The sequence below is a fragment of the Pseudophryne corroboree genome, chromosome 6, assembly GCF_028390025.1.
Source record: "Pseudophryne corroboree isolate aPseCor3 chromosome 6, aPseCor3.hap2, whole genome shotgun sequence".
Classification (NCBI taxonomy): Eukaryota; Metazoa; Chordata; class Amphibia; order Anura; family Myobatrachidae; genus Pseudophryne; species Pseudophryne corroboree.
The window spans coordinates 661316909-661341066 of NC_086449.1; the positions used below are offsets into that span (position 1 = coordinate 661316909).

General features: G+C 49.1%; 1 protein-coding gene across 3 annotated transcripts in view; it reads right to left on the bottom strand.

The window, feature by feature from the left end:
• The window catches only part of PANK3 (pantothenate kinase 3), a 55050-nt gene extending 31291 nt beyond the window's left edge, over window positions 1-23759 (bottom strand). The window contains exons 1-2 of one of the 3 annotated variants that reach the window (XM_063928236.1): window positions 23538-23759; window positions 23135-23193 (exon numbers count right to left, since the gene is read on the bottom strand). In XM_063928236.1, the coding sequence (XP_063784306.1) occupies window positions 23135-23136 (2 nt within the window). In that variant the 5' untranslated portion in view covers window positions 23137-23193; window positions 23538-23759. Of the gene's footprint in view, window positions 1-23134; window positions 23194-23305; window positions 23461-23537 lie in introns of those variants that run through there. The other 2 variants (XM_063928237.1, XM_063928238.1) reach the window with 2 other exon arrangements.
• Between the last annotated feature and the right edge of the window lie 399 nt (window positions 23760-24158).

The following is a 24158-nucleotide window of genomic DNA, read 5'->3' on the forward strand; positions in this document are numbered from 1 at the left end:
AATGACATCGAAAGTGTAAATATGCAACTTTTTGAATTTATTACGACTAATTTACTAAGCTGCCGTATTCTGCATTTTCGGGTTTTCCGATGTCGATGTCATTCGTTTTTTTTTCCAGTTTTTTACGGCAGTGATTAGCAAAACACTGCCGACTTTTTCAAAATGAATCTCGGCCGGATCTGTGTGATCCGTGCTGGGGTTCATTTTTTTTTTTTTTTTCAATAAACACTGTAAAACTTAAAAACAAATTGCGTGGGGTCCCCCCTCCTAAGCATAACCAGCCTCTGGCTCTTTGAGCCGACCCTGGTTGCAGAAATATGGGGAAAAAATTGACAGGGGTTCCCCCATATTTAAGCAACCAGCATCGGGCTCTGCGCCTGGTCCTGGTTCCAAAAATACGGGGGACAAAAAGAGTAGGGGTCCCCCGTATTTTTAAAACCAGCACCGGGCTCCACTAGCTGGACAGATAATGCCACAGCCGGGGGTCACTTTTATATAGTGCCCTGCGGCCGTGGCATCAAATATCCAACTAGTCACCCCTGGCCGGGGTACCCTGGGGGAGTGGGGACCCCTTCAATCAAGGGGTCCCCCCCAGCCACCCAAGGGCCAGGGGTGAAGCCCGAGGCTGTCCCCCCCATCCAATTGGCTGCGGATGGGGGGCTGATAGCCTTTTGTGAAAATGACAAGATATTGTTTTTAGTAGCAGTACTACAAGGCCCAGCAAGCCTCCCCCGCATGCTGGTACTTGGAGAACCACAAGTACCAGCATGCGGCGGAAAAACGGGCCCGCTGGTACCTGTAGTACTATTACTAAAAAAATACCCAAAAAAAGACAAGAGACACACACCGTGAAAGTAAAGATTTATTACATACATGCACACAAACATACATACATACTTACCTTATGTTCACACGCAGGTCGGTCCTCTTCTCCAGTAGAATCCAAGGGGTACCTGTTGAATAAATTCTTCTCACCAGATCCAGGGTCCCAGGGTCCTCGGGGCAACCATTTGTAATCCAGGTACTTGAATAAAATAACAAAACGGAGAGCCGAGCCACGAACTGAAAGGGGCCCCATGTTTTCACATGGGACTCCTTTCCCCGAATGCCAGAAACCCACTCTAACTTCTGTCTAAGTGGGTTTCTTCAGCCAATCAGGGAGCGCCACGTTGTAGCACTCTCCTGATCGGCTGTGTGCTCCTGTACTGAGTGACAGGCGGCACACGGCAGTGTTACAATGTAGCGCCTATGCGCTCCATTGTAACCAATGGTGGGAACTTTCTGCTCAGCGGTGACGTCACTTTAGGTCAACCGCAGGGCAGAAAGTTCCCACCATTGGTTACAATGGAGCGCATAGGCGCTACATTGTAACACTGCCGTGTGCCGCCTGTCACTCAGTACAGGAGCACACAGCCGATCAGGAGAGTGCTACAACGTGGCGCTCCCTGATTGGCTGAAGAAACCCACTTAGACAGAAGTCAGAGTGGGTTTCTGGCATTCGGGGAAAGGAGTCCCATGTGAAAACATGGGGCCCCTTTCAGTTCGTGGCTCGGCTCTCCGTTTTGTTATTTTATTCAAGTACCTGGATTACAAATGGTTGCCCCGAGGACCCTGGATCTGGTGAGAAGAATTTATTCAACAGGTACCCCTTGGATTCTACTGGAGAAGAGGACCGACCTGCGTGTGAACATAAGGTAAGTATGTATGTTTGTGTGCATGTATGTAATAAATCTTTACTGTCACGGTGTGTGTCTTGTCTTTTTTTGGGTATTTTTTTTTTACTACTACTACTACTACTACTACTACTACTACTACTACTACTACTACTACTACGCCCGTTTTTCCGCCGCATGCTGGTACTTGTGGTTCTCCAAGTACCAGCATGCGGGGGAGGCTTGCTGGGCCTTGTAGTACTGCTACTAAAAACAATATCTTGTCATTTTCACAAAAGGCTATCAGCCCCCCATCCGCAGCCAATTGGATGGGGGGGACAGCCTCGGGCTTCACCCCTGGCCCTTGGGTGGCTGGGGGGGGACCCCTTGATTGAAGGGGTCCCCACTCCCCCAGGATACCCCGGCCAGGGGTGACTAGTTGGATATTTGATGCCACGGCCGCAGGGCACTATATAAAAGTGACCCCCGGCTGTGGCATTATCTGTCCAGCTAGTGGAGCCCGGTGCTGGTTTTAAAAATACGGGGGACCCCTACTCTTTTTGTCCCCCGTATTTTTGGAACCAGGACCAGGCGCAGAGCCCGATGCTGGTTGCTTAAATATGGGGGAACCCCTGTCATTTTCCCCCCCATATTTCTGCAACCAGGGTCGGCTCAAAGAGCCCGAGGCTGGTTATGGTTAGGAGGGGGGACCCCACGCATTTTTTTTTGGGAAAATAACCACTTTCCCACCCCTTCCCACTGATATACATGCACGGATCTCATGGATCCGTGCATGCCTATCCAATCACGGTAAAAAAAAAGCAGGTCTGGTTTTTTTTTTAAGCACTTTTTTACGAGTTGTAATTTTTCACGGCAGTGTTTGTTTTTTTTTTGCTTTGCACTTCTTAGTAAATTACCGAGATTCATACTTAAACAGCCGCGTTTTGACCGATGGTGTATTCATTCGTAATTTTTTTCTTGGACTTCCAAAAAATTACGAATGCCCTCATCACTGCCGTGATTTGAGTTTAGTAAATTACCGAGATGACACTTTGATGAAAAAACGGCATCTCGGTCAAAATCGGGACCTTAGTAAATATACCCCATAGCGTTTATTCTGGAACCCAGTAAACTAATGTCTCTTTGAGCATCCCTCATATATAAAAGACAGCATCTTTTATATGCCCTAGGGTCATTAAAATGGTATCCTTATCAAGGGTCTCAATATCCGCTGATAAGGAATCTGTCCATGCTGCTACAGCACTACAAACCCAGGCCGACGCAATTGCCGGTCTGAGTAACGTACCAGAATGTGTGTAAATGGACTTCAAGGTAACCTCCTGCTTGCGGTCAGCAGGATCTTTGAGGGTAGCCGTATCTTGGGATGGGAGCGCTATCTTTTTTGATAAGCGTGTCAAAGCTTTGTCTACCTTAGGGGAGGATTCCCACTGTATTCTGTCCTGTGACTGGAAAGGATACGCTATTAGAATCCTTTTGGGAATCTGCAGTTTTTTGTCTGGAGTTTCCCACGCTTTTTCGCATAATTCGTTCAGCTCATGTGAAGAGGGAAAGGTGACCTCAGGTTTCTTTCCCTTATACATGTGTACCCTCGTGTCAGGGACAGGGGGTTCCTCTGTGATATGCAAAACATCTTTTATTGCAATAATCATATATCAAATACATTTAGCCACTTTTGGCTGTAATTTTGCATCATCGTAGTCGACACTGGAGTCTGAATCCATGTCGGTATCTGTGTCAACTATTTGGGATAGTGGGCGCTTCTGAGACCCCGAAGGTCCCGGCGACATTGGGACAGACATGGGTTGACTCCCTGACTGTACCCTAGCTTCAGCTTTGTCTAATCTTTTGTGCAATAAAATAAGATTTTACTCACCGGTAAATCTATTTCTCGTAGTCCGTAGTGGATGCTGGGACTCCGTAAGGACCATGGGGATTAGCGGCTCCGCAGGAGACTTGGCACAACTAAAGAAAGCTTTAGGACTACCTGGTGTGCACTGGCTCCTCCCACTAAGACCCTCCTCCAGACCTCAGTTAGGATACTGTGCCCGGAAGAGCCGACACAATAAGGAAAGGATTTTGAATCCCGGGTAAGACTCATACCAGCCACACCAATCACACCGTATAACTCGTGATACTATACCCAGTTAACAGTATGAAATATAACTTAGCCTCTCAACAGATGGCTCAACAATAACCCTTTAGTTAGGCAATAACTATAAACAAGTATTGCAGACAATCCGCACTTGGGATGGGCGCCCAGCATCCACTACGGACTACGAGAAATAGATTTACCGGTGAGTAAATTCTTATTTTCTCTGACGTCCTAAGTGGATGCTGGGACTCCGTAAGGACCATGGGGATTATACCAAAGCTCCCAAACGGGCGGGAGAGTGCGGATGACTCTGCAGCACCGAATGAGCAAACTCTAGGTCCTCCTCAGCCAGGGTATCAAACTTGTAGACTCTTACAAAAACGTTTTTACCCCGACCAAGTAACAGCTCGGCAAAGTTGTAAAGCCGAGACCCCTCGGGCAGCCGCCCAAGAAGAGCCCACTTTCCTCGTGGAATGGGCTTTTACAGATTTAGGGTGCGGCAGTCCAGCCGCAGAATGTGCAAGTTGAATCGTACTACAGATCCAGTGAGCAATCGTCTGCTTAGAAGCAGGAGCACCCAGCTTGTTGGGTGCATACAGGAGAAATAGCGAGTCAGTTTTCCTGACTCCAGCTGTCCTGGAAACATATACTTTTCAGGGCCCTGACTACATCCAGTAACTTGGAATCCTCCAAGTCCCAAGTAGCCGCAGGCACCACAATAGGTTGGTTCACATGAAAAACTGATATCACCTTAGGAAGGAATTGGGAACGAGTCCTCAATTCCGCCTTATCCATATAAAATACAGATAAGGGCTTTTGTATGACAAAGCCGCCAATTCTGATACACGCCTGGCCGACGCCAAGGCCCACAGAAAGACCACTTTCCACGTGAGGTATTATAGCTCCACGGATTTATGTGGCTCAACCCAATGCAACTTCAGGAAATCCAACACCACGTTGAGATCCCACGGTGCCACTGGAGGCACAAACGGGGGCTGACTATGCAGCACTCCCTTAACAAAAGTCTGAACTTCAGGCAGTGAAGCCAGTTCAATTTTGGAAGAAAGTCGATAGAGCCGAAATCTGGACCTTAATGCAACCCAATTTTAGGCCCATAGTCACCTCTGAGTGGAGGAAGTGCAGAAATCGACCTAGCTGAAAATTCTCCTTTGGGGCCTTCCTGGCCTCACAGTACGCAACAAATTTCCGCCATATGCGGTGATAATGGTTTGCGTTCACTTCTTTCCTAGCTTTAAATAGCGTAGGGATAACTTCCTCCAGAATTCCCTTTTCCTTCAGGATCCGGCGTTCAACCGCCATGCCGTCAACGCAGCCGCGGTACGTCTTGGAACAGACAGGCCCCCTGCTGCCGCAGGTCCTGTCTGAGCGGCAGAGGCCATGGGTCCTCTGGGATCATTTCTTGGAGTTCTGGTTACCAAGCTCTTCTTGGCCAACCCAGAACAATGAGTATAGTTCATACTCCTCTCCTCCTTATTATTCTCATTACCCTGGGTAAGAGAGGCAGAGAAGGGAACACATACACCGACTGGTACACCCACGGTGTTACCAGAGGGTCCACAGCTATCGCCTGAGGGTCCTTGACCTGGCGCAGTATCTTTGTAACTTTTAGTTGAGGCGGGACGCCATCATGTCCACCTGTGGCCTTTCCCAACGGTGTACAATCATTTGGAAGACTTCTGGATGAAGTCCCCACTCTCCCGGGTGGAGGTCGTGTCTTCTGAGAAAGTCTGCTTCTCAGTTGTCCACTCCGGAAATGAACACTGCTGACAGTGCTAACACATGATTTTCCGCCCATCGGAGAATCCTTGTGGCTTCTGCCATCGCCATCCTGCTTCGGGCGCCGCCCTGTCGGTTTACATGAGCGACCGCCGTGATGTTGTCTGACTGGATCAGCACCGGCCGGTGTTGAAGCAGGGGTCTAGCCTGACTTAGGGCATTGTAAATGGCCCTTAGTTCCAGAATATTTATGTGTAGGGAAGTCTCCTTTCCTTCCCTGTGTGACTGCCCCCCCAGCCTCGAAGGCTGGCATCCGTGGTCACCAGGACCCAGTCCTGTATGCCGAATCTGCGGCCCCCTAGAAGATGAGCACTCTGCAGCCACCACAACAGCGACACCCTGACCCTTGGAGACAGGGTTATCCGCCAATGCATCTGAAGATGCGACCAGGACCACTTGTCCAACAGATCCCACTGGAAAATCCTTGCATGGGACCTGGCGAATGGAATTTCTTCGTAAGAAGCAACCATCTTTCCCAGGGCTCGCGTGCATTGATGCACCGACACCTGTATACGTATTAGGAGGTCTCTGTCTAGAGACAACAACTCCTTGGACTTCTCCTCCGAGAGAAACCCTTTTTATCCTGTTCTGTGTCCAGAACCATACCCAGGAACAGTAGACGCGTCGTAGGAACCAGCTGCGACTTTGGAATATTCAGAATCCAGCCGTGCTGTTGTAGCACTTCCCGAGATAGTGCTACTCCGACGAACAACTGCTCCCCGGACCTCGCCTTTATAAGGAGATCGTCCAAGTACGGGATAATTATTTCGGCCGTTACCTTGGTAAATACCTCGGTGCTGGGGACAGACCAACGGCAACTTCTGGAATTGGTAAGGACAATCCTGTACCACAATATTGAGGTACTCCTGGTGAAGAGGGTAATTAGGGACATGCAGGTAATCATCCTTGATGTCCAGTGATACCATGAAAATTCTCCAGGCTTGCAATAATCGCCCTGAGCGATTCCATTTTGAACTTGAACCTTCGTATATAAAAGTGTTCAAGGCTTTCAATTTTAGAATGGGTCTCACCGAACCGTCTGGTTTCGGTACCACAACATTTTGGAATAGTAACCCCGGCCTTGTTGAAGGAGGGGTACCTTGATTTCACCTGCTGGAAGTACAGCTTGTGAATTGCCGCCAGTACCACCTTTCTCCGAGGGCAGCAGGCAAGGCTGATGTGAGGTAACGGCGAGGGGGAGTCGCCTCGAACTCCAGCCTGTATCCCTGTGATACTATTTGCAGAACCTAGAGATCCACCTGTGGGCAAGCCCACTGGTCCCTGAAGTTCCCGAGACGCGCCCCTACCGCACCTGTCTCCACCTGTGGAGCTCCAGCGTCATGCGGTGGACTCAGAGGAAGCAGGGGAAGATTTTTGATCCTGGGAACTGGCTGCTGGTGCAGCTTTTTTCCTTCTTCCCTTGTCTGTGCAGAAAGGAAGCGCCTTTGACCCGCTTGCTTTTCTGAAGCCGAAAGGACTGTACCTGAAAATACGGTGCTTTCTTAGGCTGTGAGGAAACCTGAGGTAAAAATTTTTCTTCCCAGCTGTTGCTGTGGATACGAGGTCCCAGAGACCATCCCCAAACAATTCCTCACCCTTATAAGGCAGAATCTCCATGTGCCTTTTACAGGCAGCATCACCTGTCCACTGCCAGGTTTCTAATACCCTCCTGGCAGAATGGACATTGCATTAATTCTGGATGCCAGCCGGCAAATATCCCTCTGTGCATCCTTTATATATAAGACAACGTCTTAAATATGCTCAATGTTAGCAAAATATTATCCCTGTCTTAGCGTATTAATATTATCTGACAGGGTATCAGACCACGCTGCAGCAGCACTATTTATGCTGAGGCAATTGCAGGTCTCAGTATATAACCTGAGTGTGTAAATACAGACTTCAGGATCGCCTCCTGCTTTTTATCAGCAGGTTCCTTCAAGGTGGCCGTATCTTAAGACGGCAGTGCCACCTTTTGACAAACGTGTGAGCGCCTTATCCACCCTAAAGGATATCTCCCAACGTGACCTATCCTCTGGCGGGAAAGGGTACGCCATCAGTAACTTTTTAGAAATTACCAGTTTCTTATTGGGGGAAACCACGCTTCTTTACACACTTCATTCATTCATCTGATGGGGGAACAAAACACTGGCTGCTTTCTCTCCCCAAAAATAAAACCCCTTTTATGTGGTACTTGGGTTCATGTCAGAAAATGCGTAACACATTTTTCATTGCCGCGATCATGTAACGGATGTTCCTAGTGGATTGTGTATATGTCTCAATCTCGTCGACACTGGAGTCAGACTCCGTGTCGACATCTGTGTCTGCCATCTGAGGTAACAGGCGTTTTTTGAGCCCCTGATGGCCTTTGAGACGCCTGGGCAGGCGCGGGCTGAGAAGCCGGCTGTCCCACAGCTGTTACGTCATCCAGCCTTTTATGTAAGGAGTTGATACTGTCCGTTAATACCTTCCACCTATCCATCCACTCTGGTGTCGGCCCCACAGGGGGCGACATCCCATTTATCGGCCTCTGCTCCGCCTCCACGTAACCTTCCTCATCCAACATGTCGACACAGCCGTACCGACACACCGCACACACACAGGGAATGCTCTGACTGAGGACAGGACCCCACAAAGTCCTTTGGGGAGACAGAGAGAGAGTATGCCAGCACACACCAGAGTGCTATATAATGCAGGGATTAACACTATAACTGAGTGATTTTTCCCCAAATAGCTGCTTGTATACATATATTGCGCCTAAATTTAGTGCCCCCCCCCTCTCTTTTTAACCCTTTGAGCCTGAAAACTACAGGGGAAAGCCTGGGGAGCTGTCTTCCAGCTGCACTGTGAAGAGAAAATGGCGCCAGTGTGCTGAGGGAGAAGCCCCGCCCCTTTTTCGGCGGACTTTCTCCCGCTTTTTCTGGAATACTGGCAGGGGTAATTTTACATCTATATAGCCTCTAGGACTATATATGATGTAGATTTGCCAGCCAAGGTGTCATATATTGCCCTCAGGGCGCCCCCCCCAGCGCCCTGCACCCATCAGTGACCGGAGTGTGAGGTGTACATGAGGAGCAATGGCGCACAGCTGCAGTGCTGTGCGCTACCTTGGTGAAGACCGAAGTCTTCTGCCGCCGATTTTCCGGACTTCATGCTTCTGGCTCTGTAAGGGGGACGGCGGCGCGGCTCCGGGAACGAACACCAAGGTCGGGTCCTGCGGTCGATCCCTCTGGAGCTAATGGTGTCCAGTAGCCTAAGAAGCCCAAACTACCACCTGTTAGGTAGGTTCGCTTCTTCTCCCCTTAGTCCCTCGCTGCAGCGAGTCTGTTGTGTAAAATAAAAAACCTAAATATACTTTCTTTCTAGGAGCTCAGGAGAGCCCCCCATCCAGCTCAGCCGGGCACAAGAATCTAACGGAGGTCTGGAGGAGGGTCTTAGTGGGAGGAGCCAGTGCACACCAGGTAGTCCTAAAGCTTTCTTTAGTTGTGCCCAGTCTCCTTCGGAGCCGCTAATCCCCATGGTCCTTACGGAGTCCCAGCATCCACTTAGGACGTCAGAGAAATTAACATTAGCACTTAAAACATTCCACATATCCATCCAGTCAGGCGTCGGCGCTGCCGACGGAGATCTAGCATTCATACACTCCCCCTCCTCCTTAGGTGAGCCTTCAACCTCAGACATGTCGACACACGCGTACCGACACACCACGCACACACACGGAAGCTCTTTTCTGAAGACAGGTTCCCCACCAGGCCCTTTGGAGAGACAGAGAGAGAGTATGCCAGCACACCCCCAGCGCTATATGACCCAGGAAAAAAACACAATGTTTACCCAGTAGCGCTTTTGTATCATGTATATGCGCCAATTATGTGCCCCCCCTCTACTTTAAAATCCTCTTTCACCGTGTGTCAAGCAGGGGAGAGTCCGGGGAGCTTCCTCTCAGCGGTGCTGTGGAGAAAAAAATGGCGCTGGTGAGTGCCGAGGGAGAAGCCCCGCCCCCTCGGCGGCAGGCTTCTGTCCCGCTCAAATTTTCTAACATGGCGGGGGCTCTTTTTAAACATGTACAGTGCCCAGCTGTACATGTATATATGTGTATTTGCCACAGGAGGTGTTTATTGCTGCCCAGGGCGCCCCGCCCTGCACTCCTGCACCATTACAGTGACCGAAGTGTGGGAGGTGAATGGGAGCAATGGCGCACAGCTTCACTGCTGTGCGTTACCTCTATGAAGATCAAGGTGTCTTCTGCCGCCTCTGAAGTCTTTTCCTCACATACTCACCCGGCTTCTTTCTTCCGGCTCTGCGAGGAGGACGGCGGCGCGGCTCTGGGACGGACGGCGAGGGTGAGACCTGAGTACCGATCCCTCTGGAGCTAATGGTGTCCAGTAGCCTAAGAAACAGAGCCCTGAAACTCAGAGAAATGGGTCTGTTTCTCTCTCCTCAGTCCCTCGATGCAGGGAGTCTGTTGCCAGCAGGCTCCCTGAAAATAAAAAAACCTAACTAAAATACTTTCTTTTACAGGAAACTCAGGAGAGCTCCCTGAAAGCACCCAGTCTCCACTGGGCACAGTCTGGAGGAGGGGCATAGAGGGATGAGCCAGTGCACACCCAGATCCAAAGTCTTTCTTAAAGTGCCCATGTCTCCTGCAGAGCCCGTCTATCCCCATGGTCCTTACGGAGTCCCAGCATCCTCTAGGACGTTAGAGAAAAATAAATTTCCTTTGTAGTTTGTCAAATTACTATTAAAAAAGGTGTCAATAGCAGGAAAAAAAAAATGTATGTTATGTGCAATAGATTCGAACAAAGGGCCCAATTCAGACCTGATCGTAGCAGCAAATTTGTTAGCAGATGGCCAAAACCATGTGCACTGCAGGAGGGGCAGATATAACTTGTGCAGAGAGAGTAATTTGGGTGGGGTGCGTTCAAACTGAAATCTAAATTGCAGTGTAAATATAAAGCAGCCAGTATTTACCCTGCACAGAGACAAAATAACCCACCGAAATCCAACTCTCTGCACATGTTACATCTGCACGAACAAGGAAGCAGTCTTTCTGATGAGAGTCGTTCTCTTAAGATAGATCTTCAAGGCTCGCACAGCATTCAAAGCCTCCAGAGGAGCAGAAGTGCCAGAACGGAAACCACGATAGGTTGGATTCAAGTGGAACGCAGAGACGACCTTCGGCAGGAACTGCTGCCTAGTCCTGAGCTCCGCTCTGTCCTTGTAAAAGACCAAGTAGGGACTTTTACACAATAAGGCCCCCAATTCTGAGACACGCCTAGCAGAAGCCAGGGCCAGTAACATCACAGTCTTCCATGTGAGGTACTTGTCTTCTACCGTCATCAGTGGTTCAAACCAGGAGGACTGTAGAAATTCCAACAACACATTCAAATCCCAGTGCGCCGTAGGCGGCACAAAAAGAGGTTGTATGTGGAGTATCCCTTGCAAGAAGGTCTGAACTTCTGGCAACAGGGCCAATTTCTTCTGGAAGAAAACTGAAATCTGGACCTTAATGGAACCCAGACGTTAAGACCTTATCCACACCAGCCTGCAGGAAACCTAAGAAACGTCCCAAGTGGAACTCCGCAGGTGGATAGGTGCAATCCTCGCACCAAGAGACATATCTTCTACAGATAGGAGGATAGTGTTTTGACGTCACAGTTTTCCTGGCCTGAACCATGGTAGCAATAACCTTTTTGGAAAGGCCCTTGTGAGCTAGGATGTTCCGCTCAACCTCCATGCCGTCAAACGAAGTCGCCGTAAGTCCGGGTAGACGAATGGTCCCGGTTGAAGAAAATCGCTTCTTAGTGGTAGAGGCCAAGGGTCTTCGACGGACATGTCCAGAAGATCCACGTACCACGCCCTCCGAGGCAATCAGAATTGCCTGGACTCCCCGATTTCTGAGTCGCTTGAGCACCCTTGGGAGCAACGGAATCTGAGGAAACAGGTAGACCAGCCGGTAAGGCCAAGGCGACGTCAGTGCGTCCACTGCCTCGTCTGAGGGTCCCTGGTTCGAGAGCAATACCAGCGAAGTTTGTGGTTGAGACGAGAAGCCTTCAAGTCCATCTGCGGGCAGCCCCACCGGTGGGTGATCTGCTGAAACACCTGAGGGTGGAGTCCCCACTCCCACGGGTGGAGGTCGTGACGACTGAGGAAGTCCACTTCCCAGTTGTCCACTCCCAGAATGAAGATTGCAGACATTGCTCATATTTCTTTCCATCCAGAGGAGTATCTTTGACAGCTCTCGCATGCAGGCTCTGCTTTTTGTCCCTCCTTGTTGATTGACGCAAGCCACTGCTGTGGCGTTGTCCGACTGAACTTAGATCGCGTGATTCGCGAGCAGAGGAGAGGCCTGAAGCAGAGCATTGTAGAATGCCCGAAGTTCCAGAATGTTGATCGGAAGGAGGGCTTTGTGGGCTGACCACTTGCCCTGGAACTGCACCCCCTGGGTGAATGCACCCCATCCTCGCATCTGTACTGAGGAGGGTCCAATCCAGATTCCTGAAACGCCGGCCTTCCAGGAGATTGGAGGACTGCAGCCACCACAGGAGGGAAATCCTGGCCTGAGGTGACAGCCGAATCATCCGGTGCATCTGTAGATGTGATCCGGACCACTTGCTCAGGAGATCCAATTGAAATGTTCTGGCATGGAACTTCCCATATTGGTTGCCTCGTAGGAGGCAACCATTTCCCCCAACAATCTGATGCAAAGATGGATGGATATACGAGCAGGTCGGAGCACCATGCGGACCATCTCCTGAAGTGTCCTCGCCTTGTCCTCTGGGAGGAACACCTTCTGGGCCACCGTATCCAGTAACATCCCCAAGAACAGGAGCCCCTGAGTCGGTTCCAGGTGGACTTCAGTAGATTGAGAATCCACCCATGGCGTGACAGAAGTTGGATAGTGTGGTCAATGTGGAGCAATAAAAGCTTCTTGGATCTTGCTTTTATCAGAAGATCATCCAGGTAAGGTACAACACTGACGCCCTGGACCCGGAGATGGAACATCATCTCCGCCATCACCTTCGTGAATACCCTTGGAGCAGTGGACAGACGATGGGTAGTGCCGGGAACTGGTAGTGATAGTCCAGTAGAGCAACCTTCAGAAAAGCCAGATGAGGTGGCCAAATTGGAATATGAAGGTAGGCATCCTTGATATCCAAGGAAACCAGGAACTCCTGTTCTTCCAGGCCCCCAATCACTGCCCTCAGGGATTCAATTTTGAACTTGAAAACCTTTAGGTAAGGATTTAAGGACTTTAGGCTCAAAATGGGTCGTACCGAGCCATCCGGCTTTGGAACCACAAACAGGTCGGAGTAATAACCCCTGCCTCGTTGTGGTATCAGTACTGGGACAATGACATGGGACTGGACCAACTTTAGGATAGCCTGTTGCAACATAACCCGCATATCCTCCAAAGCTGGTAAGCTTGATTTGAAAAATCGTTGGGGAGGAGCACCGTCGAACTCCAGCTTGTAGCTCTGAGAAATGAGATCCTTTACCAAGGTATCCTGGTAGGAGCTTACCCAGATGCAGTCGGGCTCCCACCTCGAGATCTCCTCGGGGTGGGTGGGCACCGTCATGCTGAGGACTTAGCGGAAGCAGAACTGGTGCTCTGTTCCTGAGAACCGGCGGTTGCACGTCTTTTTGACTTACCTCTGATGCCTCTATTTGCATTAGAGGCACCTCTGGACCTAGAACGAAATCCGTTAGACCGAAAGGACTGAACAGACAGCCCTTGGTAGGAACGCCTAGCCAGCAGGCCCCAGAGGGGAGAAATGTGGATTTCCCAGTTGTGACTCAACCCCAAAAAACCATTCCCCTGAAAAAGGGAGGGATGCCACACTGCACTTTGATTCTGCGTCCCCTATCCACTGACGCAACCACAAAGCCCTGCATGCCAACACTGCCATGGCAGAAGTCCTAGCATTAATATTCCCCATCTCCTTGAGCAAATCACACAGGGCGCGTGTAGCGTCCTGAATGTGCCTTAGGCGGGTCACCGTAGTGACCAGAGGCATAGCCCCGGAGAGGCCCATGAATGAATAGCATGTGTCATCTAGCAACCCGCTATGACCGGTCTTGTAAATAGATTTGAGTGTAGCCTCTATTTTTCTGTCCCCAGGATCTTTTATAGTAAAAGGAGCCCAGGGCAGGCAGCACTGTCTTTTTAGACAATCGAGAGACTGATACATCAACCCCAAAAATATCCTACCTTCAGGAGCAAATGGGAAAGTGCGCAAAAACTTTGACACTTGGAATTTTGTCTGGATTTTTCCAGGCTATTTTGAATAAGTCATCTAACTCAGCAGAATCAGGGAAAGTGACGTTAGGCTTGTTTTGGGTCAAGAAAAACGACTGCTGTGACGCAGCGTCCTCTAGAGGGAGCTTTAACACATCCCATATAGCTAGTATGAGGGGTTCAATACCCTGAGCAGAATCAGAATCCCCACTAACGGGATCCAAGTCCGCCCCATCCTCCTGTATTTCCTCACCTGAATCAGAGAGTAGAGCAGGCAAACCACGCTTCTGCATGAGATTGGGGGGGGGGGGGTGAGATTTTGGGGATGTGTAACATCTGCCCTAGCAGCTAAATCTACAGCAGCCTGTTGTAGTAGCTGAGTTTTCTGTACATTTGCAGTGAGCTGGGATGACATATCAGGCATCATAGTTTTAAGTCACCCTAGCCAAGAGGGCTCTGGACCCTCTCCCCCAGCCCCTTCACTGATTTGTGAAGATTGGCTGCATTGTTCACAAGAAACAGAATCCGATAACCCTGGAGAGAATCTAGTGTGACACACACTGCACAGCTTGTGTTTACCCATGTTTCACAGTAAGCACAAGAACATACACACAGACAGGAAATACTTTTCAAGCCTGCCCTTACTGTATAGGAGAGACAGCAGCACCCCCCTAGCTGCACAGTCTCAGTGAGGCTGACAGGTAATTATATCACAGTAACACTAATAATTTCTGTCCTGTAGAGGACCCAGATAGTGTACAGTAGCGGCTCTCCCCCTTTGCTACACCCTGTACCAGTTGTCCAGCGTGTGTTGCGAGGCAGGAAGCGCTGTGTGTGCGCACGCTGTCTGTGGCTGCATTAAGCAGAGGAAGACGCCAAAATGCCTCTGGTCCCGCTCTGAAGTGGCACCGGAGCTAGTGATTTTTTTTATACTGGCAATGTCTCCCGTTTGCTTAAAAAAACATCACACAAGTGCTAGTTCAAGCTGTTTTTAGCCAGTCTACATGGGGGGACTATCGGGTTACGTATGCCGCACCCGCGTTTAGCCGCATTTTAAACCGGGGGCCCCGGTTTGTACTCACCACAGTCGTCACCCTCAGGCATATGTCAGTGGTGTGCTGTGGTTGTGACAGCCAAGGCGCAGTGCCCCGCTGAACAACAACCCCTCAGGACGGTGTTCCTACAGCGGGGAAGCGGCTCTGCATCTCGCAAGGCCGGTGATCTCCCCCCCCCCTAACTCCCACAGTGCAGGTATGCTGTTGCCCAAACAGCATATCGAAAACAACAAACATTTAACAGAAACTGAAGAAAACTCTCTGGAGCTGCAGAGTGTGCATCCTCTCCTGAGGGCACTTTTTCCTAAACTGCCTGTGGGAGGGGGCATAGAGGGGAGGAGCCAGCACACCCAGTGAAGAAATTTAAAGTGCACCGGCTCCTTTGGACCCAATCTATATCCCATCGTACTAATTCCCCAATATCCCTTATGGATGCTAGAGAAATACTCTGTAAATTGCTGCTGAATGACTGCTCTATATAACACAACAGTTAGTAAAATAAATCTCAGTGGCACTGCAGGCTACTTAAGCGTCCCATGAAAGTCAGTCAGATCTCCCCTTGTGGCTAAATGGGTGTTACCGGGCAGCAATGGGATGTTTGCTTGCCTGATAATTGTGCTGCAATACACTCTGTCAGCTCAGATATTGCAGCATGTATGCATACCGATGATTATGACGTGTCTGTGTCACATGTGTGATGTGCAGCTCATGTGACAAAGTACATTTCTTACAGAAAACAAACAAAATAACTCTCAAGTGCACATATACCCTTGAAATAACGGTGGTTTGTAAATAATGTACAGCACATAACAGATTAGGTAACAATCAGAACATCTTAAACATTGGTGAGAAAGTATTTTACAATTCTAATGAAAAGTTAAAACCATCAGTTTCCTCTACAACATATAAAATACATAAATAACATACCACCTTATCAGTACTGCTATACAGCAAATTACTACTTGGCTGAAAAGAAATCGTATGTAAAGCATTTATGACATATTGTAGCAGCGGTCACCTACACACCACACAATGATTACATAAAATAACCATATTCATATAGTTAAACAGATTAGCTAAAGATGTGAAATAATATTTCCCCATTAAAACAATGGGAGTAAAGAGGAAGGGGTTCATTGTGACACTTCTCTAAAGTTTCTTGTGACATGCATAGCATCACATTCAAAAATGTCCCTAAATTACACAATAAACTGGTTGTTTTCTAAATTGAACTTTCACAAGACTAGGCAGCTAGTAAAATATTATTATTATGACTTGACAAATATTTACTTGCTTGGTTGTGTCTCGATTTATCGTTGCCAAGGTCTCTGAGCTTCTGAACTGTGGCTTCATCAATGTATTTAGTAAATTACTTAATATTTTGTCTCTTTATTAGGAAGATAAATTTATAAACTGCCTAACACCCCTTTCAGATATAATCTCCGCCTTTATCCCAGCTCAAACCCTGGACACAGAACACGAGTTGAGTCGTGGTTTCAGTACTTACTCCCCCGTTCACACCTGGGTGATGAACCAGAGTTATTCCCGGGTCACCACCCTTCCCACCAGACCCAGGTCCACAATACAGCAATGGACGCTTGGAGATTATGGGCCATATTCAATTAGCAGTGATAACAGACTTTTCACGTGAAAACCACATTGAGATCCCAAGGTGCCACTGGGGGCACAAAAGGAGGCTGAATATGCAGAACTCCCTTGACAAAAGTCTGAACTTCAGGCAGTGAAGCCAGTTCTTTCTGGAAGAAAATCGACTGGGCAGAGATCTGGACCTTAATGGACCCCAATTTGAGGCCCAACGTCACACCTGCTTGCAGGAATCGACCCAGTTGAAATTCCTCCGTTGGGGCCTTCTTGGCCTCACACCAAGCAACATATTTTCGCCAAATGCGGTGATAATGTTTTGCGGTGACATCCTTCCTGGCCTTGATCAGGGTAGGGATGACTTCCTCCGGAATGCCTTTTTCCTTTAGGATCCGGCGTTCAACCGCCATGCCGTCAAACGCAGCCGCAGTAAGTCTTGGAACAGACAGGGTCCCTGCTGCAGCAGGTCTTGTCTGAGCGGCAGAGGCCAAGGGTCCTCTGCAAGCATCTCTTGAAGCTCCGGGTACCAAGCTCTTCTTGGCCAATCCGGAGCCACGAAAATAGTTCTCACTCCTCGCTTTCTTATTATTCTCAGTACTTTGGGTATGAGAGGTAGAGGAGGAAACACAAACCGACTGGTACACCCACGGTGTCACTAGAGCGTCCACAGCGATCGCCTAAGGGTCCCTTGACCTGGCGCAATATCTTTTTAGCTTTTTGTTGAGGCGGGACGCCATCATGTCCACCTGTGGTTTTTCCCAACGGTTTACCAGCATCTGGAAGACTTCTGGATGAAGTCCCCATTCTCCCGGGTGGAGGTCGTGCCTGCTGAGGAAGTCTGCTTCCCAGTTGTCCACTCCCGGAATGAACACTGCTGTCAGTGCTAACACATGATTCTCTGCCCATCGGAGAATCCTTGTGACTTCTGCCATTGCCCTCCTGCTTCTTGTGCCGCCCTGTCTGTTTACATGGGCGACCGCCGTGATGTTATCTGATTGGATCAGTACTGGCCGGTTCTGAAGCAGGGGTCTTGCTTGGCTTAGGGCATTGTAAATGGCCCTTCGCTCCAGAATATTTATGTGAAGCAAAATCTCCTGATTTGACCACAGTCCTTGGAAATTTCTTCCCTGTGTGACTGCACCCCAGCCCCGAAGGCTGGCATCCGTTGTCACCAGGACCCAGTCCTGTATTCCGAATCTGCGGCCCTCTAGTAGATGAGCCCTCTGCAGCCACCACAGCAGCGACACCCTGGTTCTTGCCGACAGGGTTATCCGCTGTTGCATCTGGAGATGGGACCCGGACCATTTGTCCAACAGGTCCCACTGGAAAGTCCTTGCGTGGAGCCTTCCGAATGGAATCGCCTCGTACGAAGCTACCATTTTTCCCAGGACTCGTGTGCATTGATGTACCGACACCTGTCCCGGTTTTAGGATGTCTCTGACTAGAGATGACAACTCCTCGGCTTTTTCCACTGGAAGAAACACTCTTTTCTGGTCTGTGTCCAGAATCATTCCCAGGAACAGAAGACGTGTCGTCGGGACCAGCTGTGACTTTGGAATATTGAGAATCCAGCCGTGCTGTTGTAGCACTTCCCGAGAAAGCGCTACCCCCACTACCAACTGTTCCTTGGACCTCGCCTTTATCAGGAGATCGTCCAAGTACGGGATAATTAAAACTCCCTTCTTGCGAAGGAGTATCATTTCGGCCATTACCTTGGTAAAGACCCTCGGTGCCGTGGACAACCCAAACGGCAGCGTCTGGAACTGATAGTGACAGTCCTGTACCACAAATCTGAGGTACTCCTGGTGAGGAGGGTAAATGGGGACAAGGAGGTACGCATCCTTGATGTCCAGGGAGACCATGTAATCCCCCTCGTACAGGCTCGCAATAACCGCCCTGAGCGATTCCATCTTGAACTTGAACCTCTTGATATAAGTGTTCAAGGATTTTAGATTTAAGATGGGTCTCACCGAACCGTCCGGTTTCGGTACCACAAACATTGTGGAATAGTAACCCTTTCCTTGCTGAAGGAGGGGTACTTTGACAATCACTTGCTGTGAATACAGTTTTTGAATAGCCACCAACACCGCCTCCCTGGCGGAGGGAGTTGCCGGTAAAGCAGATTTTAGGAAACGGCGGGGGGGGGGAGACGTCTCGAATTCCAGCTTGTACCCCTGAGATATTACTTGAAAAACCCAGGGATCCACTTGTAAGAGATCCCACTGAGCGCTGAAATTCCTGAGCCGGGCCCCCACCGTCCCCGGGTCCGCCTGAGCAGCCCCAGCGTCATGCTGTGGACTTACCGGACGCGGGGGAGGACTTCTGCTCTTGGGAACTAGCTGTGTGTTGTAGCTTTTTTCCTCTACCTTTGCCTCTCGGCAGAAAGGATGAGCCTCTAGCCCTCTTGCTTTTCTGGGGCCGAAAGGACTGTACCTGATAATACGGTGCTTTCTTTTGCTGTGGGGCAGCCTGTGGCAAAAAGGTCGATTTCCCAGCAGTAGCTGTGGACACGAGGTCCGAAAGACCATCCCCAAACAGTTCCACCCCTTTATAAGGCAAAACTTCCATGTGCCGCTTAGAGTCGGCATCGCCAGACCATTGCCGAGTCCATAACCCCCTTCTGGCGGCAATGGACATAGCGCTTATTCTTGATGCCAGTCGGCAAATATCCCTCTGTGCATCACGCATGTATAAGACTGCATCTTTTATATGCTCAATCGTCAGCAAAATATTGTCCCTATCCATGGTATCAATATTATCCGACAGGGAATCTGACCACGCAGCAGCAGCACTGCACATCCAAGCTGATGCAATCGCTGTTCGCAATATAATGCCCGTGTGTGTGTAAATAGCTTTTAGGGTAGCTTCCTGCTTTCTATCAGCAGGTTCCTTCAGGGTGGCCGTATCCGGAGACGGTAGTGCCACCTTCTTTGATAAGCGTGTCAGCGCCTTATCTACCCTAGGGGGTGTTTCCCAACGTGACCTATCCTCTAGCGGGAAAGGGTACGCTGCCAATAACCCTTTTGAAATTATCAATTTCTTATCGGGGGAAGTCCACGCTTCCTCACACACCTCATTTAATTCCTCAGATGTAGGAAAAACTACAGGTAGTTTTTTTCTCACCAAACATAATACCCTTTTTTGTGGTACCTGGGGTATTATCAGAAATGTGCAAAACATTTTTTCATTGCCTCAATCATGTAACGGGTGGACCTATTGGAGGGTACACTAGTCTCATCATCGTCGACACTGGAGTCGGTATCCGTGTCGACGTCTGTATCTGTCACCTGAGGTAGCGGGCGTTTTAAAGCCCCTGATGACATTTGAGACGCTGGAACAGGCACAAGCTGTGTAGCCGGCTGTCCTATGTCGTCAAACCTTTTGTGTAAGGAGTTGACACTTTCACGCAATTCCTTCCATAAGTCCAATCACACAGGTGTCGACCCCGCAGGGGGTGACATCACATTCACAGGCATTTGCTCCGCCTCCACATCATTTTCCTCCTCATACATGTCGACACAGAAGTACCGACACACAGCAGACACACAGGGAATGCTCTTACAGAGGACAGGACCCCACAAAGCCCTTTGGGGAGACAGAGGGAGAGTATGCCAGCACACACCAGAGCGCTATATATCACAGGGATATCACCTATAAAAACGTGTTTTCCCCTTATAGCTGCATAATATATTTATACTGCGCCTAATTTGTGCCCCCCCTCTCTTTTTTACCCTTTTCTGTAGTGCAGGACTGCAGGGGAGAGCCAGGGAGCTTCCTTCCAGCGGAACTGTAAGGGAAAAATGGCGCCAGTGTGCTGAGGGAGATGGCTCCGCCCCTTTTTCGTCTGGCTTTCTCCCGTTGTTGTAAAAGTTCTGGCAGGGGTTAATAAGCACCCATATAGCCCCTGGGGCTATATATGGTGCCAGTTCGCCAGCCAAGGTGTTAATATTGCTGCTCAGGGCGCCCCCCCCCAGCGCCCTGCACCCATCAGTGACCACAGTGTGTGGTGTGCATGAGGAGCAATGGCGCACAGCTGCAGTGCTGTGCGCTACCTTGGAGAAGACAGAAGTCTTCAGCCACCGATTTTCCGGACCTTCTTGCTTCTGGCTCTGTAAGGGGGACGGCGGCGCGGCTCCGGGAACGGACGACGAGGTCGGGTCCTGTGTTCGATCCCTCTGGAGCTAATGGTGTCCAGTAGCCTAAGAAGCCCAAGCTACCACCACTTAGGTAGGTTCGCTTCTTCTCCCCTTAGTCCCTCGATGCAGTGAGCCTGTTGCCAGCAGGTCTCACTGAAAATAAAAAACCTAACATATACTTTCTTCCTAGGAGCTCAGGAGAGCCCCTAGTGTGCATCCAGCTCGGCCGGGCACAGAAATCTAACTGAGGCTTGGAGGAGGGTCATAGGGGGAGGAGCCAGTGCACACCAGGTAGTCCTAAATCTTTCTTTAGAGTGCCCAGTCTCCTGCGGAGCCCGTCTATTCCCCATGGTCCTTACGGAGTACCCAGCATCCACTAGGACGTCAGAGAAATGCCGTCATGTACAAGGGATTAAAGCGTATCTCCAAGCATAGTCTATTAGTGGCATATACAAATAGCCATTTCTCTCAAGCAGCACTACAATGTACAGTACACACAGCTTGAAAAAAAACTTACAAACTGGCATGCGCAGTAAGCCACGCAGCTAATTGAATCTGCCCCAGAGGTTGCCAATATAATCAATTATATCCCAAATAACAAAATATATCTTAGTTACCTCATACAAAACAATTAGTGCACAAAAAGTGCCTGTTTTGCTGTAACTAAAGGAGATTTAGCTTACTATACAACTAATGTAGACAAACTTCACAGGACATGATCAGATTCAAATATGAGGTAAACTCCCACAATACAATATATTTACCCTTCCTATGTCTGTACTGCTCCCTTATATTATGCTTGCTATGATACTAGTCATTATCATCAGTGCATAATACTACAGTACTGTATGTATGAAAGAAACATCGGAAACAGGTGTATTTATGCCTAAGTCCAGGTCTGCATATAACACAGTGGCATTACTATGCCTAAGTGAGAAGCCTAGCAACACCTCTTTACACAACTCTGCATCAACTGTACGCTTAGCTCTGGAACATGCACAGTCCAAAAACACTCCCAAGAAATGGTGTAGGGATATAATCTACTGGAACAGTGCATGTTTTTCAGGCTTCCTCACAGAACTGCAAGTAAAATAATTAGTACCACCTGTGGATCTTTTAAAGGGCGAGATTCAAATCTCCGCCCCCTCCCACTATCGTGCCCGCCGGCAATATTCTAATGATGCTGCGGATAGGAGCAACAACTTCATTTCAGCTTGCTACCCCCTCGGGTAACAAGCTGAAATGCGCATAGGGGGGCCCGTTTGGGCGCCCAAATGGGTTTTTTCACGGTCACACCCATTACTTTAGTCAGGTTTAGGTACTTTGCGCACCTAAACCAGAATGCAATGCATGTAATCAGTGGGGGCCCCGTGATCTCCCATCACTTTAGACGAGAGATCAGGGGTGCAATAACATTTAAATCCCCCCCATGTGTCAGTCACTAATAGTAATTAACAAACCTGTGCTCCAGCAGAAGATATGGAAAACATGTACTGTAGGGATTTCCTGAGGATTGGAGTTGATACAATATTTTAGTGTTAACACTAGTCTGTTTTAGCAGGGCGACCGATTTCTAAAGAACAAAATGCGCCCTGCCCCTTTCGTGGTGCCCTTCTACAACAGCCGGCCCGCTACCGTTGCGTGAATACTGTGCATCTATTCACATTAAAGGGAAAGCTTGGTGGTAGCCTAGCACCTCTGTAAATGCCAGGCACGTCCCCACTAATGACATTGACGGGGCCAAACCACCCCCAAAAGAGACGCCAGCTGGGACGTGCAAACTAACTGCCCCGACACCACTGCCAGCATCCTAGCAGGAACACTACAATTCTACAGCATGAGTCACTATAGATATATTTTCCGGTGTCCATCAAATTGTGTACATCAATTAAATTAAATAATTTTTTTCTAGTTTAAGTTCAGAACATTGGGCCCCCTGAGATTAGCATAACTAAACTGATTCAGATCATCAAGCTTATTTAGAGTATTAATAGGGGTATCCAATTTGCGGCAATGGTGCTGAAGCAGTGAAAAACAGGAAAGGGGGGGGGGGGGGGGGGCTTTTGTGATTTATTTGATTACCTTTATCCTATTAGGTCACACAAATACCCCCAGACTTATGTATTTTCATGACACTTGTCATGCCAAATAGGGCACTTATCGCAGATCTGGTTTCGCATGCCCCGCATCAGGGTATAAGCACCAGCTATCGGGGCGAATAAGAAAGCCACCCGCAAATCCATTAACCATATTAAATTACATCTATTTGTAAACTAATTTAACACTAACTAATACTTAATACTTGATAATGTCACACAGTTTACTAAATATTCAGAACGAGTTTACTGGTGTTCTGAAGCAGTTTAGTTACATTAACTTCATACTGAACTTGAACCACTTTTCCTACAGGTTACCCTACAGCTAAGCACTCCCCCTACACAACTGGTCTGTGACAAATGTATATGCTGTAAACATAATACAAAAACAATAACACAACACATTACACCCAGAGGACATCTGCGCTAACGGGTGGATGTACAACTCACATGGTTTCTTTGCATCCTTGATCTTCATGACGGTGCCTGGAAGCTGCAGTCTCACCTCCCTGCGGAAGAAAGGTAAATCAATCAGCCAGCAGTGACCAGCAATAACCAGTAATGAATGAGAAAGGTATTGCCTAGACACGAAGACCCCTCAGCAGCCATACATACAACTACCTGCCTGCCAGCTGTCAGCCCCCATTCACCAACAATGCCCGCACTCCGCCCATCTTCACCCGACACAACAACATCACTACGCCTCACCCTACGTCATCGCGTCCCACCTCGCAATGCTCGCCGGGAATTGTAGTTTCTAGGTGCTTATCTACGCCCAGCCTCGCCTACTGCAGGACCGGAGGAAATGGCGACGGACTACAAATCCCTGCGAGCCCAGCGCGCCAGTGCTTACCTGCTGTGGGAAAACGTCTCTGGATACAGGTGCGGAGCTGACGAGTCGGCTTTGTGGGTTGCTATTGTCGGTTACCGCATGCGAGGGAGTGAAAGCGCCGATCCGCGGTGTACAGGGGAGTCCGTGCGCTCATATCCGTGGAGACGGCGGTTCGTATCAAGCTATGATGGTGACTGTGTAGGAAACAAGCTCACGCCAGGCCGACGTCAGCCAATCAGCAGAGTGCTCGGAGAGACAGCCAATCAGAATTTGTGGGCATGTGGGATGATTGACGGTGACGTAGCTGTTAATTTCTGGTGGATAGGGCAGGGCAGGTACTGGCATCATCAGGTGTGACTGTAAGGGAGGCACTGACAGCCGCATCATGTATTAACTGGCGGGTAGGCAGGTCGGTGATTACTGATGGGTAGGAGAGTGCAGGCAGGTAGCTGATATTAACCTATGTGTGTATGGGCTGGGCAGACATAGCTGGAATTTACTGGTAGGGACAGGTTGTTGATACTGTCTCGTGTGTGGGTGGGGTGGTCAGGCAGGCAGTTGATTGATTTATTAACTGTTTCTTATACAGCGCAGCACATTCAGTTGCGCTTTACAATTGGAAACAACAATGATAAAACAAAA